The sequence below is a fragment of the Octopus sinensis genome, linkage group LG25 (genome assembly GCF_006345805.1).
Source record: "Octopus sinensis linkage group LG25, ASM634580v1, whole genome shotgun sequence".
Taxonomy (NCBI): domain Eukaryota; kingdom Metazoa; phylum Mollusca; class Cephalopoda; order Octopoda; family Octopodidae; genus Octopus; species Octopus sinensis.
Window position 1 is genome coordinate 6,893,950 of NC_043021.1, and position 20,000 is coordinate 6,913,949.

General features: G+C 38.8%; 1 protein-coding gene across 2 annotated transcripts in view; it reads left to right on the forward strand.

Moving 5' to 3' along the window:
- Nucleotides 1–20,000, forward strand: part of LOC115224389 (harmonin) — a 98,510-nt gene that overhangs the window by 66,426 nt on the left and 12,084 nt on the right. For both annotated transcript variants that reach the window (XM_029795276.2, XM_029795275.2), the window contains exons 9-14: nt 1,141–1,205; nt 4,594–4,738; nt 5,839–5,895; nt 8,157–8,266; nt 11,543–11,598; nt 17,289–17,396. In XM_029795276.2, coding sequence (XP_029651136.1) covers nt 1,141–1,205; nt 4,594–4,738; nt 5,839–5,895; nt 8,157–8,266; nt 11,543–11,598; nt 17,289–17,396 — 541 coding nt within the window. The remainder of the gene's footprint in view (nt 1–1,140; nt 1,206–4,593; nt 4,739–5,838; nt 5,896–8,156; nt 8,267–11,542; nt 11,599–17,288; nt 17,397–20,000) is intronic.

Consider the following 20,000-nt stretch of genomic DNA (forward strand, 5'->3'; position numbering starts at 1 on the left):
TCTCTTAATTACATCTTGTTAATTAAGACTCTCTACATCATTCTTTCTACATCAACCCCTCCACATCACCACCTCTACATCACCCCTCTCCATCACCCCTCTACATCACTTCGTCCGGATCACTCCCCTACATCACCCCCTTTATGTCACCCCCTCAACAACACTCCCCTCTACATTACCCTCCTCTACACCACCCCACCTCTACATCAACCCCTCTACACCATTCCTACCATTACATTAAAACTAATTAATCACTCTTAACATTAGTTTCAAATTTTTGCACAAGGCCAGCAGATTTGGGGGAGTGGGTAAGTCAATTACATCGACCCCAGTACTCAACTGGTACTTATTTTGTTGACCCTGAAAGGATGTTAGGCAAAGTTGATCTCAGCAGAATTTGAACTAAGAACGGACAAAATGCCACTAAACATTTTGCCCAGGTCTCCATCGGGAAGGAACTTTACTCTTTGGTTACTATGGTTTCCACGTTATGGGTTTAATAGATTGAACCTTAAGGGACAGGTATGGCTGTGATTGATACCGGTAAGGCTGTGTGGTTAAAAAGTTTGCTTCCCAACCAGAGGGTTTCAGGTTCAGTCCCACTGCATGACCCCTTGAACAAGTGTCTTCTACTATAGCCATAGGCCGACCAAAGCCTTGCAAGTGAATTTAGTAGATGGAAACAGAAAGAAGCCTGTTGTATAGATATATTTATGTATATGTATTATATGTGTGTCTGTTTGTATTTCCTTAACTTGACATCGTGTGATTGTTGTAAATGAATGTTGTGCATTTCCAATATTCCACAAAAACATGTCTGGCTGTGGGGAAATATTACTTTGCTTAGAAGTAGATTAAGAGTTAGCAATGGAGAGGGCATCCAGCCCTAGAAAATCTATATTAATAAACCTTCATTTAAACCCTTACAAGCATGAGAAAGTGGGTATTTAAATGACAGTGACTTAATAGCAGCAGCAGCAGCAGTAGCCGCAGCAGTAGTAGTAGTAGTAGTAGTAGTAGTAGTAGTAGTAGTAGTAGTAGTAGTAGTAGTAGTAGTAGTAGTAGTGAATAGCTACAATTCTGTAATCATTGTTTGACTTCTTGCTTCATTAATGTTTGTCTCCCTACTTTTATTCTCAGATTTCATCAAAATACCCTATCAAAATCTTTGTTAATATGTCTGCCACAGGAGGCCTTGGGTGTAGGTAAGTATATTTAGGTTAATTAAAATTTGTTTGTGGCATATTTCAACTGCTAAAAGGCAAATTGCACTGCAGTTACCACTCAGAAAAATTTTCTCTTATGGTAAGAAGGGGTGAAAACACCTTATCCATCCAAGTCTCACCAACTATCAGGACTCTGATTTTGGTAATATATATATATCGTGATCACGTGACCGACCAGACCATCAGATGTTGCTACACATCGCTGGTCACAATGCGTTCGCATTGTTTTAGCCTTCAAATGACGCCACCCCGCTGGCTAAGCGAGCAGGCCAACAGAAGAAAGAGTGGTGAAAGAGTACAGCAGAGATCACCACCCCCTGCCGGAGCCTCATGGAGCTTTAAGGTGTTTTTGCTCAATAAACACACACAACGCCCAGTCTGGGAATCGAAACCGCGATCCTTCGACCGCGAGTTCGCTGCCCTAACCACTAGGCCATTGCGCCTCCATATATATATATATATGTATAAAAAATATATATAAAAATACAAAATGGGACAAGAACGCAAAACATTCAAATAGACGATACAAAAAACAGACAGGTCATTCGAAGCCTCTAATCTTCAGTCAAGAACCGGATCATCCTCACAATTTCGGCTGATTAGGCTTCGAATGACCCGTCTGTTTTTTGTATCGTCTATTTGAATGTTTTGCGTTCTTGTCCCATTTTGTATTTTTATATATATTTTTTATACATATATTATTGCGGCGTACGTACACTTTGTTCTCTTATATGTATGTAAGCATTCCACTTTATATATCTTTATATATAAAAGTGAAGTTGTGTGTCTGTCTCCTACGATTTAGATTCCTAACTACTCCCACATTTTGCGGTGCAGTTTAACTAAAAGTGGGTATCTTATAGTCGTGATTCATATCAAGCCCTTCTGGGTATTAGCGTGCGTCTACGATGAGTCTACGATTTAAAAAATAATTTACCATCATTTTTTTCCATTTTTAATGCATTTTTTTTCTATTTTTTGGCTATAACTCTCTAAAAATGCTTATATAGTTATTTCCCTTACAAACTCAAGCAACGCTGGGCGATACTGCTAGTATATATATATAAATCTTTAGTTAAATATATTCAATAAGAATATTGTATACTGAATTTATATTGAGTGCTCTATTATATCAAAATATTAATACTATTAAAGTATCTATATATTTAATACGAGCGATTATACACATATATAATCTTTTAATAATATATTATTATTAATATTAGGAAATATTATACATATTTATATTTTTTTATTTATATACCTTTATATATAAAAGTCAAGTTGTGTGTCTGTCTCTTACAATTTAGATTCCTAACTACTCCCACATTTTGCGGTGCAGTTTAACCAAAACCGGGTATCTTATAGTCGTGATTCATATCGAGCCCTTCTGGGTATTAAACACGCGTCTACGATGAGTCTACGATTTAAAAAAAAATTTACCATCATTTTTTTCCATTTTAATGCATTTTTTCGTTTTTATATAAGGGAAGTAACTCTCTAAAAATGTCTACGATGAGTCAACGATTTTTAAAAAAGATTACCATCATTTTTTTTTCCATTTTTAATGCATTTTTTTGCTATTTTTTGGCTATAACTCTCTAAAAATGCTTATATAGTTATTTCCCTTACAAACCCGAGCAACGCCGGGCAATACTGCTAGTTATATATATAAATCTTTAGTTAAATATATTCAATAAGAATATTGTATACTGAATTTATATTGAGTGCTCTATTGTATCAAAATATTAATACTATTAAAGTATTTATATATTTAATACGAGCGATTATACACATATATAATTTCTTTATAAATATATTATTATTAATATTAGGAAATATTTATATTTATTTATTTATATATTTTTAATACAACAATTATTTTTCACACGTGTATATCTTTCTGAGGAGTTTTCTGATATTGATTTCCTACTATTAATAATAATCACGTGATCACGTGACCGACCAGACCATCAGATGTTGTTACACATCGCTGGCCACAATGCGTTCGCATTGTTTTAGCCTTCGAATGACGCCACCCCGCTGGCTAAGCGAGCAGGCCAACAGAAGAAAGAGTGGTGAAAGAGTACAGCAGGGATCACCACCCCCTGCCGGAGCTTCGTGGAGCTTTTTAGGTGTTTTCGCTCAATAAACACTCACAACGCCCAGGCTGGGAATCGAAACCGCGATCCTGCGACCGCGAGTCCGCTGCCCTAACCACTAGGCCATTGCGCCTCCACATTAATAATAATATATTATGTAAATAAGATTGAAATTTAAAACTGATAAGAAAAAAAATCTACTGATTTAAAAACAATTATTCATTCGTTCTTTTGTTTCCATTACCATTATATGTTTGGTGAATACTAGTTACTACATTAGTATCTGGCTGGAAATTTGTGGATTTTAGCCGTACATTACTGTACACTTTGAGAGTCAGCTTTACCACAGTTCAGCACTCCTGATGCTTCAAACCATTTCAATGTTTTGTGACTCCATGGATAGCCACATAGACCCCCCCCACACACACACACAACAGGGTTCGCTATTAACCATGCTATAAGGCGGTGTGTTGTGTTGTGTTCTTGAGCAAGACACTTTATTCCACACTGCTCCAGTACATTCAGCTGTAGAAATGAGTTGCGACGTTACAGGTGCCAAACTGTATCAGCCCCTTTGCCTTTCCCTTGGATAACATTTGTTTCTTTATTACCCACAAGGGGCTAAACATAGAGGGGACAAACAAGGACAGACAAACGGATTGAGTCAATTACATCGACCCCAGTGCGTAACTGGTACTTAATTTATCGACCCCCGAAAGGATAAAAAGCAAAGTCGACCTCGGCGGAATTTGAACTCAGAACGTAACAGCAGACGAAATACAGCTACACATTTCGCCCGGCGCACTAACGTTTCTGCCAGCTCACCGCCCTTGGATAACATTGGTGACATGGAGAGGGAGGCTGGTATGCATGGGCGACTGCTTGTCTTCCATAAACAACCTTGCCTAGACTTGTGCCTCAGAGAAGCACTTTCCAGGTGCAATCACATGGTCATTTGTGATCGATGGTAGGTCCTCATAAAGCATTGAGCTAGCAGAATCATTAGCATGCCAGGCAAAATACTTAGCAACATTTCGTCTGTCTTTACATTCTGAGTTCAAAATCCACTGAGGTCAACTTTGCATTTCATCCTTTCAAAGTCAATAAATTGAGTACCAACTGAATACTGGGATCGATGTAATCAACATATCCCCTCCCTCGGATTTGCTGGCCTTCTGCCAAAATGTGAAACTAGTGTCACCCACTTTACTAAATCCTGGAATAATTAAACTTCCCTTTTGTGTTTTATTCATATTATTTGTCAGAATTGCAAGTGGCCCAGCAAATTATAAAGGGATATATATTCAGTCTGTGAAGCCAAATAGCTTGGCTCATGAAGCTGGCCTGGACGTTGGTGACCAAATTCTATCTGTGAATGAAACCAGTTTTATTGATGTTACCCATTCTCAGGTAAGTGTAAGGTTTTTTTTTTCTGTGGCCATTATTAGATTTAATACAAGATTGTTTCATGGGGATTGCCTTTTGTTATAAACATCAAATTTATATTTGGGGCCCTCATATTTTATTAGTTCATCATCATCATCATCATCATCGTTTAATGTCCGTTTTCCGCGCTAGCTCAGGTTGGACGGTTTGACCGGGGTCTGGGAAGCCAGGGGCTGCACCAGGCTCCAGTCTGATCTGGCAGAGTTTCTACAGCTGGATGCCCTTCCTAACACCAACCACTCCGCGAGTGTAGTGGGTGCTTTTTACGTGCCACCTGCACAGGTGCCAGGGGGTCCGGCATCGGCCACGATCGGTTGGAGCTTTTAATGTGCCACCGGCACGGAAGCCAGCCAGGGCGGCGCTGGCAACAGCCACGTTCGGATGGTGCTTTTTATGTGCCACCGGCACAGAAGCCAGTCGGGGCGGCGTTGGCATCAGCCACGTTCGGATGGTGCTTTTTATGTGCCACCGGCACAGAAGCCAGTCGGGGCAGCCTCAACTTGATTCTTATGATGTATGATATCATTTACATTTATAGGTACAGGTTTGTTGTGTGGTTTAGGAGCTTGCTTTCCCACCATGTGGTCTTGGGTTCAATCTCACTGCATGGCACCTTGAGCAAGTGTCCTAATATAGCCCTAGGATAAGGAAAGCTTTGTGAGTGAATTGCAAGAGAGAATACTACGTTGGTATGGTCATGGAATGCGTATGAACAAGGACAGCTGCATGAAAAAGTGCCAATCTCTAACTGCAGAGGGAACCCATGGAAGAGATAGACCTAGGAAGACATGAGACAAAGTGGTGAAGCGTATTCTTTGAATGTAGGGCCTCACAGAGATAAAGACAAGTAACCAAAACCTTTGGCGATGTGCCATGTGATTGCACTTATATATATATGAACTAACAACAAATTCTACAATGTGATAGTCAGATCTGGTAGAAATAGCATTGAGGCTTTCGGGCTGATTGGTTGCTCTTGTTGTTGTTGTTGCTGTTGTTGTTGTCGGTGTTGTTGTTGTTGTTGCTGTTGTTGTTATAGTAACCTTACATGTCTTCCATTCCAGGCTGTTATGGCTCTGAAAACTTCACAACATCTTCTGCTGCGGGTTAGAAAAGGAGTCGTAAGTATTCTTTATGCTTTACTTCAAACACATGCACACACATAGAAATGCATATATATATATATATATATATATATATATATACATATTATATATATGTATATGTATATATGTATATGTATATATATGTGTGTGTGTGTGTGTGTGTGTGTGTGTAGTTTTTTTACTTATTATATATTGACTATTCATTTTTATACCAAGAGGTAATATTTAACCCCACTTAAACATGGATGCTCTGTTGGAACAAACTATACTGTGGTAGATTCCATGAGAGAAACTCTTATATCGGCTTTTGGTGCCAAATGCACACTTGTTTATATTGCTAGCAGGGAGATAAATCCTGACCAACTCCAGCACTAAGACCACCAGATCACATGATTTCAACCTTCCTTGGTCTCATCGGTGATGATTGCTCAACTGCTAGAGATAGCAGCAACTCATCTCGCTGTCAGTGATATATAGTATAACGGTATCTGAACACGCATTGGTGTCACAATTTACCAGTGAGCTCATTATAAAATATATATATTAGTAGCAGAGGTAATAGAGAGAGGTAATATTTAGCCCCATTTAAATGTGGATGTTCTGTGAAAACGAACTATGCTATGGGAGATACTATGAGAGGAACTCTCATATTGGATTTCGGTGCAAAATGCATTCTTGTTTATATCACCAGCAGGGAGATACATATAGGCACAAACATAGCTGTATGTCTGAGAAGTTTACTTCCCAATCACATGGTCTGGAGTTCAGTCACACTGCATAGCAACTAGGACAAGTGCCTTTTACTATAGTTCCTGGGCCTACCAAAGCCACATGAGTGGATTTGGTAAATGAAAACTGAAAGAAGCCCATAGTGTGTGTGTGTATGTGTTTGTGTGTGTGTGTTTGTGTGTGTATGTGCTTGTGTGTGTGTGTGTGTGTGTGTGTGTGTGTGTGTGTGTGTGGTGTGTGTGTGTGTGGTGTGTGTGTGTGGTCTTGTCATGCCATCGTATAAAGTTTGTAAATAAGCATCAGTCGTACAAATGATGTTATTTCATTTCCAGCTTTCTACAGTTTTCTATGGAAAAACATGTTTGACTCGATGGGGAAATATTGTGTTGCCTGCAAAGAGGTGAGGGTTGACAAGAAGAATGGCTCCCAGCCATCGAAAAACTGTCTCAACCAGATAATACCCAAGATGAATACATCATCATCATCATTGTTCGACCGTGGTCGAGACAATGGAATTTACCATGCTACGCCAGACTTCACGGTCCATCATGGCATTACGGAGGTCCTGTTGCTGGATGCCTGTATCCCTGGAGATTACATCAGGGTAGGAGAGTATGCGCCCTCTGGTATTGCGGGTAGATGGCTTCCAGAGGAGAACAGTAGAAATTACCACTTTTTCAGCTGGAGATTACATCAGGGTAGGAGAGTGTGCACCCTCTGGTATTGCGAGTAGATGGCTTCCAGAGGAGAACAGTAGAAATTACCACTTTTTCAGCTGGAGATTACATCAGGGTAGGAGAGTGTGCACCCTCTGGTATTGCGGGTAGATGGCTTCCAGAGGAGAAGAGTAGAAATTACCTCTTTTTCAGCTGGAGATTACATCAGGGTAGGAGAGTGTGCACCCTCTGGTATTGCGAGTAGATGGCTTCCAGAGGAGAAGAGTAGAAATTACCTCTTTTTCAGCTGGAGATTACATCAGGGTAGGAGAGTGTGCACCCTCTGGTATTGCGAGTAGATGGCTTCCAGAGGAGAAGAGTAGAAATTACCTCTTTTTCAGCTGGAGATTACATCAGGGTAGGAGAGTGTGCACCCTCTGGTATTGCGAGTAGATGGCTTCCAGAGAGGAGAAGAGTAGAAATTACCTCTTTTTCAGCTGGAGATTACATCAGGGTAGGAGAGTGTGCACCCTCTGGTATTGCGAGTAGATGGCTTCCAGAGAAGAAGAGTAGAAATTACCTCTTTTTCAGCTGGAGATTACATCAGGGTAGGAGAGTGTGCGCCCTCTGGTATTGCGAGTAGATGGCTTCCAGAGGAGAAGAGTAGAAATTACCTCTTTTTCAGCTCTACAACAATGTCCAGCAAACTGGACTCTCCTACCTTTCACAAGAGATGACACAGGTGGTAGTTTCCCATATATTTGCATTTTGGTTGGATGGCGCTTCCATGAGAGATTTTGAGCTCTCATAAGGAGGCGAGTGTTGGTGAATACACTCGTCTGAACATATCCACATGTAATTTTTGGTTTTTCTTTATTTTTGTATTTCCAGGCAAAAACTTGGATAGATAAGACAAATCCCAAAGAGGCAGTTTCTCCAGCAGATGATATATATGCCATCCCACAACTGGCCTTCCCTCAGCAACACAACATACTTGCAAGGTATTCATATTTCTTAATTATTATAAGGTGAAGTTGCATGGCTTAGTGGTTAGGATATCTGGCTCACAATCATAAGACTATGAGTTCGAATCTCAGTGGCACAGTGTGTCCTTAAGCAAGACACTTTATTTCACATTGCTCCAGTCCACTCAGCTGGCTAAAATGAGTTGTACCTGTAATTCAGGGAACAGACTTGTCACATTCTGAGTCATGCCGAATCTCTCTGAGTACTGTGTTAAGGGTATGTGTGTCTGTGGAGTACTCAGCCACTTGCATGTTAATTTCACAAACAGGCTGGGATCTTTTCCTTTTGAACGGCAGATGTCAACACAATTTCTAGTTAACTAAACACTTTTAAACTTCGTTTACTGGTAGAATGTGTTTATAAAACATTTTCTCTTGGTTTTATTGAGAAAATTCTATAGTTTGTAAGATATTTCGTCTGAAAATCTGAGCATTTCGGCAATTTTAACCAATCGATTACCTCCATTCAACTAAAATCATTTGCTGCATCTAAAACTGAGACAACATCCTGTAACTAATCCTAACCCTAACCCTAATTTTATTTTTCTTAATTGTTAAATTAATTTAATTCCATTGCTTTAGCTTTTTTACACACGTAACAATTAAATTAATTTAATGATTAAGAAAAAAAAAATTTAGGGTTAGGGTTAGGGGGGAGGTTTAGTTTTAGACACAGCAAATGATTTTCGCTCAAAAGAGAGCATAGGATTGGTTAAAATTCGAAAAATTAAACTACGTTAAACAAACAAATTACAATTTTCTCAAGAAAGCCAAGAGAAAAAAATGTTTTATTTTGACACATTCTACCAGTATACGAAATTTTAAAGTGTTTAGCTAATTAGAAATTGTCTGCCATTCAAAAGTAAACGATCTGCATGCTGTTCAATTGAACGTATCAACTGGAACCTTTGTTGTTGTAAGCAACGGAGAAATTTGTTTGACAGAAACTGAGAGAAGCTTATTGTGTGTGTGTGTGTGTGTGTGTGTGTACACACATACATATATACACCTATATATATATATATATATATATATATATATATTTTTTTTTTTCTTTTACTTGTTTCAGTCATTTGACTGCGGCCATGCTAGAGCACCGCCTTTAGTCGAGCAAATCGACCCCGGGACTTATTCTTTGTAAGCCCAGTACTTATTCTATCGGTCTCTTTTGCCGAACCACTAAGTGACGGGGACGTAAACACACCAGCATCGGTTGTCAAGCAATGCTAGGGGGACAAACACAGACACACAAACACACACACACACATACACACATATATATATACATATATACGACAGGCTTCTTACAGTTTCCGTCTACCAAATCCACCCACAAGGCATTGGTCGGCCCGGGGCTATAGCAGAAGACACTTGCCCAAGGTGCCACGCAGTGGGACTGAACCCGGAACCATGTGGTTGGTTAGCAAGCTACTTACCACACAGCCACTCCTGCGCCTATATATATATATTTCTTTACTACCCACAAGGGGCTAAACACAGAGGAGACAAACAAGGACAGACAAAGGGATTAAGTTGACAACATCGACCCCAGTGCGTAACTGGTACTTAATTTATCGACCCCGAAAGGATGAAAGGCAAAGTCAACCTCGGCGGAATTTGAACTCGGAACGTAACGACAGACGAATTTCGCCCGGCGTGCCAACGTTTCTACCAGCTCGCCACCTTATATATATATATATACACACACATACACATATATATATATATATATATACACACACATACACATATATATATATACATATACACACAAACACATACTGATGTAAACAGCAATTCTCCAACATATTAGGTGGATTATATAGAGATCATGCACTTCTTGCACTTTATGTTCTACCTCAACAATTGGTGGAATGTACAAAAAAGCACAGTGTAAATTCTTTAAAAATGTTAACCTTAATATCTCTTGCGAAACGGATACTAAAGTAGCAAACTTTTTAGGTGTTACTATTAATCTACATACTGGCTTATACTACCTCTATCATAATCCTAACTAATCATTGTAGTGTATTAATATGCTCTCCAATCACCCAAAAATCACCATCAGTAGTGTAATCACAGGAATCTCAATTAGAATATCTAATCTTTCAGCCAATGAGGATATTTTCAATACTCATGCACCTTACTATAACCAGGCCCTCAAAATAAGTGGCTTCCAGGAAAAAATCTACTACGTACATAATACTAATTTCACGAATAAAATAGCACACCTCTTCCTGGATAATAACCTTAGCTACATGACTGTGACTTCCTCTTCTCACCAGTTAAACAACACAAAAAGACTGCTTTCAAATTACATACATCAGCACAGAAGATGAAAGTGGATGCTGAGATACAAAAGGCTGAGTGTCAAAAACGAATTATTCTTCGCCAGTGGTTTTCAACCAGGGTTCTGCGGAACCTTAGGGTTCCGCCAGTACTGTCCAGGGGTTCCGCAAGAAGTTACAAAACTGCTAAAATCGGCAGTAATTTTTAATTCTCCTGTGCAGATATGTGTGCATAAAACTATTAAATTATTGCGCAGGGGTTCCTCGAGCCAGTGGAATGTTTCTTTGGGGTTCCGCTCCAGCAAAAAGTTTGAAAAGCACTGCTCTACGCACATAAATATATATGTATTTGTGTATATGTGTAGATATAGTCCTTTATTCCTTTACTTGTTTCAGTCATTTGACTGCAGCCATGCTGGAGCACTACCTTGACCTCAGGACTTAAGCCTAGTACTTATTCCAGTTGTCAAGCAGTGACAGGAAGGACAAACACAAGCACAAGGAAATATACTCATAAATACACACACACACACACACACACACACACACACAAACACACACACACATATATATATAAATATATATGTGATGGGTTTCTTTCAGTTTTCGTCTACCAAATCCATTTACAAGGCTTTGGTTGGGTATAGTAGAAGCTATAGTAGAAGGTGCCATACAGTGGGACTGAACCCAGAACCATGTGGTTGAGAAGCAAGTTTCTTACCACAAAGCCACACCCTGCACCTATGTACATACATACATATATATACATATATATATATATATATATGTATATATAATAATAAGAGTAAATAATTTCTTCGATGGTTTTTTCAAAAAACCAACAATTATATCTATATATATATATATACACACATATATATACACACTTGGAATATGTGTGTGTGTGTGTGTGTCCAGATTCATATTCTAAGTTATATAAACTGGTTGTAATATTTTATTTCAGCTCACGGTATGATACCCTTGCAGCATCAAATGGGACGATAGATAGCACAATGTACAGTAAGTAAAAACTTTGGAGGTATTTCGTATCATCATCATCATCATCATCATCATCACCATCACATTATCGTCATCGTCATCATCATTATTACCATCATATCATTGTCATCATCATCATCATCATTATATTATCATCATCATCATTGTCGTCGTCATCATCACCATCACATTATCGTCATCGTCATCATCATTATTACCATCATATCATTGTCATCATCATCATCATCATTATATTATCATCATCATCATCATCATCATCATCATCACCATCACATTATCGTCATCGTCATCATCATTATTACCATCATATCATTGTCATCATCATCATCATCGTTATATTATCATCATCATCATTGTCGTCGTCATCATCACCATCACATTATCGTCATCATCATTATTACCATAGATATCATGTCATCATCATCATCATCATTATATTATCAATTATATTATCATCATCATCATTGTCGTCATCATCATCACCATCACATTATCGTCATCGTCATCATCATTATTACCATCATATCATTGTCATCATCATCCATCATTATATTATCATCATCATCATCACCATCACATCATCTCGTCGTCGTCTCATCACCATCACATTATTCATCGTCATCATCATTATACCATCATTATCATGTCAATCATCATCATCATCATTATATTATCATCATCATCATCATCATCAATCGTCGTCGTCGTCATCATCACCATCACTATCGTCATCGTCATCATCATTATTACCATCATATCATTGTCATCATCATCATCATCATTATATTATCATCATCATCATCATCATCATCACCATCACATTATCGTCATCGTCATCATCATTATTACCATCATCATCATATCGTCGTCATCATGTCACCATCATCATTTTCATCATATCATCATCATCATCATCATCATCACTATCACTACCATTATTGTCATTATCAGCAGCAGCAGCAGCAGCCTACCACTGTTACCACTGCCACCCACTACTGTTATCATAATCATCACTATTATCGCAACATCCAATTTTCAGTGGGTGGTGGGGGTGAAAGGATGCTATCACAGAAAGGCAGTGCTCCAGCATGGCTGCTATCCTATAACCAAAATCATTAATCTTTTAGCCTTTAAACCAGCCATATCAGGCCCGCATATTCTACCTTGTTTTACGCTCCAAGCAGCCAGATCAGGCCTGTCACATCTACCCTACAATGTCAATCTAAAGATAAGCAATCATACATAATCTTGTAGCTTAAAGGTTAAATGCTTAGCGGTATTTCGGCTGCCGTAACGTTCTGAGTTCAAATTCCGCCGAGGTCGACTTTGCCTTTCATCCTTTCGGGGTCGATAAATTAAGTACCAGTTACGCACTGGGGTCGATGTAATCGACTTAATCTGTTTGTCCTTGTTTGTCCCCTCTATGTTCAGCCCCTTGTGGGCAATAAAAAAAAAATTTTTTTAAATTAAAAAATTAAAAAATTAAAAAATTAAAAATTAAAGGTTAATACAAAGTGAACTATATTAATCTTGAAGCTACTAGATAGGGTAAATAACTGTTACATTTGACAGAATTATCTGAGTGCTAAAGGGTTAAAAGAATATACATTATTTACATTATTTACATTCAACGGATATTTGTCCTCATCTTGTTACAAGATGAGGACAATCCATCGAATGTAAATAATGTAAATAATGTACATAATTCCTCATCTCTTAAATATATAACTGTAAAAGAATATAGTTGAACCAGAGATTATACTTCTGCCACATCACATCCATGAGGCCCCATACATCTTGTAATCAGATATAGGCGCAGAAGTGGCTGTGTGGTAAGTAGCTTGTTTACCAACCACATGGTTCCGGGTTCAGTCCCACTGCGTGGCACCTTGGGCAAGTGTCTTCTACTATAGCCTCGGGCCGACCAATGCCTTGTGAGTGGATTTGGTAGATGGAAACTGAAAGAAGCCCGTCGTATATATGTATATATATGTGTATGTGTGTGTTTGTGTGTCTGTGTTTGTCCCCCTACCATTGCTTGACAACCGATGCTGGTGTGTTTACGTCCCCGTCACTTAGCGATTCGGCAAAAGAGACCGGTAGAATAAGTTCTGGGCTTACAAAGAATAAGTCCCGAGGTCGATTTGCTCGACTAAAGGCGGTGCTCCAGCATGGCCGCAGTCAAACGACTTAAACAAGTAAAAGAGTAAAAGAGATAGAGAAAGTTGAACCAGAGATTATACTTCTGCCACATCACATCCATGAGGCCCCATACATCTTGTAATCAGATAACCTTGTCACAACTTCTTGCTCTGTTTTCATTAGGCTTTTTTCTCTGACATCGCACAGCAATTTCTCAATTTACTGTGATTTATAAAGGTTTGCCATATTGGTTTAAAAAAATCAAACAGTAGACACCGTGTATCTAGGACTACGTTAGTGTAATGACTCCATTTCATAAGACAGTAAAGTGTGTTGTTTTGAGGGACAGAAATTTGACTGTTATCTCAAGTATATTAGAAAGGGGTGGACCTTGAAAGCTCAGCATTTGCAAACACCAGAGACAGAATGAGGGAAGCATGAATGTGTAATGCTAATGTGCATGGATAATAGAGTACGAATAAATAGAGTACGTGAATAATAGAGTACATAAGATTGATGTATTTGAACTGATAGGAAAAATATTATTTTAAATTGTGTTGTTATTGGGTTACTCTTTTTTACTCTTTTACTTGTTTCAGTCATTTTGACTGCGGCCATGCTGGAGCACCACCTTTAATCGAGCAACTCGACCCCGGGACTTATTCTTTTGTAAGCCCAGTACTTATTCTATCGGTCTCTTTTGCCGAACCACTAAGTGACGGGGACGTAAACACACCAACATCGGTTGTCAAGCGATGTTGGGGGAACAAACACAGACACACAAACACATACACGCATATATATAATATATATATATTATATATATATATATATATATACATATATACGAGGGGCTTCTTTCAGTTTCCGTCTACCAAATCCACTCACAAGGCTTTGGTCGGCCCGAGGCTATAGTAGAAGAAACTTGCCCAAGGTGCCGTGCAGTGGGACTGAACCCGGAACCATGTGGTTGGTAGACAAGCTACTTACCACACAGCCAAAGTTCGTGCCGATTTTTAAAGGAAAGAAAAAGGTCAATAAATACTTGCCGTTAAATTACAGGGCAGTAAACAAACCAACAGCAGTTGTCATGCAGTGACACAAGATAAACACATATACAAAAATGCAGGTACACACACACACACAACAGGAACAGCTGTAAGTTGATAAGATAATCGTTTATTCCTTTGTCACCTCATTTTCCTATATGTAGTAACAGTTCTTTAAGGTAAAAGGTATTTGCCAACATAATGTGGCTGTCCCGAGAGGACGATGTTACTGTTGTTTTAGCCCCAAGAAACATCGTTTTTAGTTGGCTATACAACATACTATCTGTTCGAAATCGATCAACATCAATGGAAATTGTAGCTGTGATACCAGTGCCGGTGGCACGTAAGAGAACCATCCGAACGTGGCTGTTGCCAGCACCACCCCGACTGGCCTCCGTGCCGGTGGCACGTAAAAAGCACCATCCGATCGTGGCTGTTTGCCAGCCTCGTCTGGCACCTGTGCAGGTGGCACATAAAAAGCACCCACTACACTCACGGAGTGGTTGACGTTAGGAAGGGCATCCAGCCGATGTTTCTTGGGGCTAAAACAACAGTAGCATCGTCCCTTTTGGGACAACCACATTATGTTGGTAAATATCACTTACTTTAAAGAACTGTTACTGAATGTCTCTCTTTAAGAGATTTAGAAATAATAATATTTGTATACATATATATATATATATATAATATCAACAATTGAGGGTAAAATTAATTAATCAATTTCATCAAGTGTTCAGTATGTAAAAGGACCATTTAAGGCGAATTCAAAATATTACATTATTTAATTAGGGCTTAGTAAAATAAATTACTTTGCCACATACTGAACTTAGTAGAAATAGCAGCCAAAAAAAATTTTTTTAGCCATTTCTACTACTTAAAGAAAATTTCTCTCTTCGTGAGCTGTCTGGAGTAAACATTATCTGAGAGAAATTTTCTTTAAGTAGTAGAAATGGCTAAAAAAATTTTTTTTGGCTGCTATTTCTACTAAGTTCAGTATGTGGCAAAGTAATTTATTTTACTAAGCCCTAATTATATAATATATATATATATTATATATATATAATATCAACAATTGAGGGTAAAATTAATTAATCAATTTCATCAAGTGTTCAGTATGTAAAAGGACCATTTAAGGCGAATTCAAAATATTACATTATTTAATTAGGGCTTAGTAAAATAAATTACTTTGCCACATACTGAACTTAGTAGAAATAGCAGCCAAAAAAAATTTTTTTAGCCATTTCTACTACTTAAAGAAAATTTCTCTCTTCGTGAGCTGTCTGGAGTAAACATTATCTGAGAGAAATTTTCTTTAAGTAGTAGAAATGGCTAAAAAAATTTTTTTTGGCTGCTATTTCTACTAAGTTCAGTATGTGGCAAAGTAATTTATTTTACTAAGCCCTAATTATATAATATATATATATATATATATATATATATACATAGTTCAAATTTACAGAAAACAAAAGACGAAGGCAGGTGAAGAAACAACAAGCAGGTGTATTAGTTTGACAATCAGAAAGGATTCAGAGAGAAGAAGGGAGAGAGAATGAAAAAAAAACAGAAAGAGAAAAAAATGTGTAGGGATTATCAGTTGATATATATATATATGTGCACACACACACACACACACAATGGGCTTCTTTCAGTTTCTTTCTACCAAATCCAGTCAAAAGACATTAGTCAGCCTGAGGCTATAGTTAGTTAGTTAGTTAGTTAGTTAATTTGGCTCAAAAGCAAATAGCAAGGCCATGTAGGGGGACATGGAGTTAAGTACAGGGTGGTGTTCATGTAAAGAGTTCAGGCCACTTGAGGTCAAGGGAGGCTTTGAACAAAGCGGTCGTCGGCATCTTTACCATCTCGTCTGGCAGCTTGTTCCACGGATCCACAACCCGGACAGAGAAAGCTCCTCTCCTTCGATTGAGATGAAATCGTCGCAGGTAGAGCTTTTCGGAATGACCCCGCAGCCGACGCTCTGGAGCAGGAGTGAAGAACAGCTCTTTCGAGAGGTTACACTTTCCGCTTATGATGTTGTGGGCGAGAATGAGATCACTACGGCGGCGGCGTTTTTCAAGAGAATAAAGGTCGAGCGTCCTCAGCCTTTCTTCGTAGGACAAATTTTTGAGACCATGAACCATGCGGGTAGCCAGCTTCTGGACTCTTTCGAGATGCTGTATGTCTTTGAGGAGATAAGGAGAAGAGGCTTGAATCCCATACTCCAATATGGGTCTCACCAGCGTGACATAGAGTGGTAGGAATATGGCTGCTGTGAGCATTCCGAATGACCGTCAAATCAAGAACAGAATTCCGCGTGCTTTGTTGGCAGCATGGACGCACTGGGCCGAAGACACTTGCCCAAGGTGCCGTGCAGTGGGACTGAACCCAGAACCATATGGTTAGAATGCAAACTTCTTACTACACCTGCACCTATAGAAACTTTTTTTTTTAGTTCTTGATATTTTGTTGTGATTTTAACACCAAAATATATTCTTATCTTAGTTACAGAGGAATCTGAACATGCTAGTCAAAATAAGAAACAAGTACCAGGAGAAATAGATGTTGAAATATTCAATGGCTATGAAGATGTCCAGTTACCTTACAAACCAGGTAAATTTATGTCGCTTATTAATGCTCACCTTATTCTGTCTTTGTGTTCTATTCTATGTATGAGGTCTGATCAATATGTATCCAAACTGTTGCCATTATAAGAAAGCTAAAGCATGCAGAATGAAGCTGCTTGACACAGATTGACTTTGAATGTTGTTGTGCATGCACACTTACTTTTAATGTTCTAGATCACTTCTACTGTTTACAGCAGTGCTTGGAAGGAAGGTGTGTAGCATGTGATCGTGGCATTGACCATGACAGAGAAAGTGTCATGGCGATACCTACTCACAGGCCTATGCAAAGTTGTAGAAAGTGTATGGAGAGGAGTGTATGAGTCACACACAAGCGTACAAGTGGTTCGGACATTTTCAAGATGGCCGAAAATACTGATGAACGTTCAGGGAGACCCGTAACCAGCAGAACTGAGGAAGACATTGCAGATGTATGCGCAGCTGAGAGGGGAAATCATTGAATCATCATTTGTGACTTATCACAGGACGTGCAGATTAGTTACGGTTCAGTTCAGTCCATTATCACTGAAGATTTGAGTATGAGACGCGTGTCTGCCAAGTTTGTGCCAAAACTGCTTTCACCTGACCAAAAAGACACTTGGGGTTTCAGTTACACAAGATCTCCTTGATCGTGTCGAGAATGATGAAAACTTTTTTTAAAACTTTGTGTAGACCTCTGAGCAAGTATCGCCAAGCTTTTGGCAAAATTTGATGCAGATTCTCTGCTCAACTTTCTCTGTCATGGTCAATGCGACGATCACATGCTACACACCTTCCTTCCAAGCACTGCTGTAAATAGCAGAAGTGAGCTAGAATGTAAAAGCTTAGAGTGCATGCATAGCAGAGTTTAAGGTCAATCTGTGCTTAGCAGCTTCCCTCTGCATGCTTTAGCTTCATTTCTATGGCAACAGTCCGGATATATATTGATCAGACAACGTACATGCATGTACTTCTAGCTTTCATTGCTGTCTTTTTTCTATTTGATTTGTATGTCAGCTTTCTGTCCTCTCCTTTAACCTTTCCTAACAAGTTGTACTGCTCCTGAGTATTGTTAACAATAATTTCATTATATATTAAACTAGCAGTATCGCCCAGCGTTGCTCGGGTTTGTAAGGGAAATAACTATATAAGCATTTTTAGAGAGTTACTTCCCTTATAAAAATCGAGCAAAAATGGATTAAAAATACGGAAAAATGATGGTAAATTTTTTTTTAAATCGTAGACTCGTTGTAGACGTGCGCTAATACCCAGAAGGGCTCGATATGAATCATGACTATAAGATACCCGCTTTTGGTTAAACTGCACCGCAAAATGTGGGAGTAGTTAGGAATCTAAATCGGAGGAGACAGACTCTCACACAACTTCAGTTTTATATATAAAGATATAAGTGTCAAAAAGTCTGCATTGAGTTATTGCTTTTGCTATTGTAAGAATTAACACTTCCTTCTCTAAGCCTAGATTCGAAACCGAATCCAAGAATCCTCGGTCGCCCAAACCACGACAACCCACAGGCGCGAAAAGAAGGTTTGCTTTGTTATGTCAAAAAGTGATTGATCATCTCCCTCTGACCTGTGACCTTAGCCATGTCAGACGAAGTTCAACTGGACAAGCGCTGATCTACTTAGGTAGTAACTCTGCTGCAGTATGTCTGTTTTTCTAGCTGCCGCAAATATTATAAATACAAGGGTGAAACAGAAAGCCAGGGAGACAATCAGCAGAGACGGGAGCAGACAGATGAGATAGATCTATCTACGACTCAAGTTTTTGGCAGATGACAGAGACAGAGAGAAATGCTTAAAGTGCCAATCGACACTTAACCACTACACTATATTCATTTTTCAAACTAGTAATTAATTAATCAGTGGATTAACAGAATTGCTAGAATGTTGGACAAAATTTAGTTATGGCTCTTAACATTTTTCAGTTCAAATCCTGCCAGGGTCAACTTTGCTTTTCATCTTTCAAAGTACCAGTTGCAATAAAATAAAGTACCTGTTATGTACTGAAAGGGAGCTGATATAATCAGCTTTACTCAAATGTGAGGTTTTGTACCTTTTTTTAAAACGAACATTTACATACTTATATACGAAGGAGTACCCAAAAGTAACTGGAAACATTCTCTGTGGGACAAGCCTGTTGTAGTTCAGGCTCCTGCTGCTAGAAGCCATTTGATGTGACCCTCAGACATCAGTCTGTGAACCGGCATTGTCCACTAGGATCATACTGCCACGTGGTGTGTTTTTGTTTTGCAGAGCTTCTTCCCTATTCATCGACTTTTGCGATGGCTGAAACAAGGGAACAGCATGTTTCCATGAAATTCTGTTTTCTGTTGGGGAAAACAGTGGCCAAAACAGTTGTCATACTTCAAACAGCTTACAAGACCACTGCCATGAGCAAAACACAAGTTTACAAGTGGTTTAGGAAGTGCTTTAGGAATGGTTGCTTTTCGCTTGAGTACCAACCTCATTAAGGGCATCCATCGACTTCGCAGGCAAATGAAAACATCATGAAAATTCATGAACTAATCTTGGAGGACTGTCACCGAACAATTGACGAACTTATTGATATGTCCTGGAGCTCCTGTCAACGAATT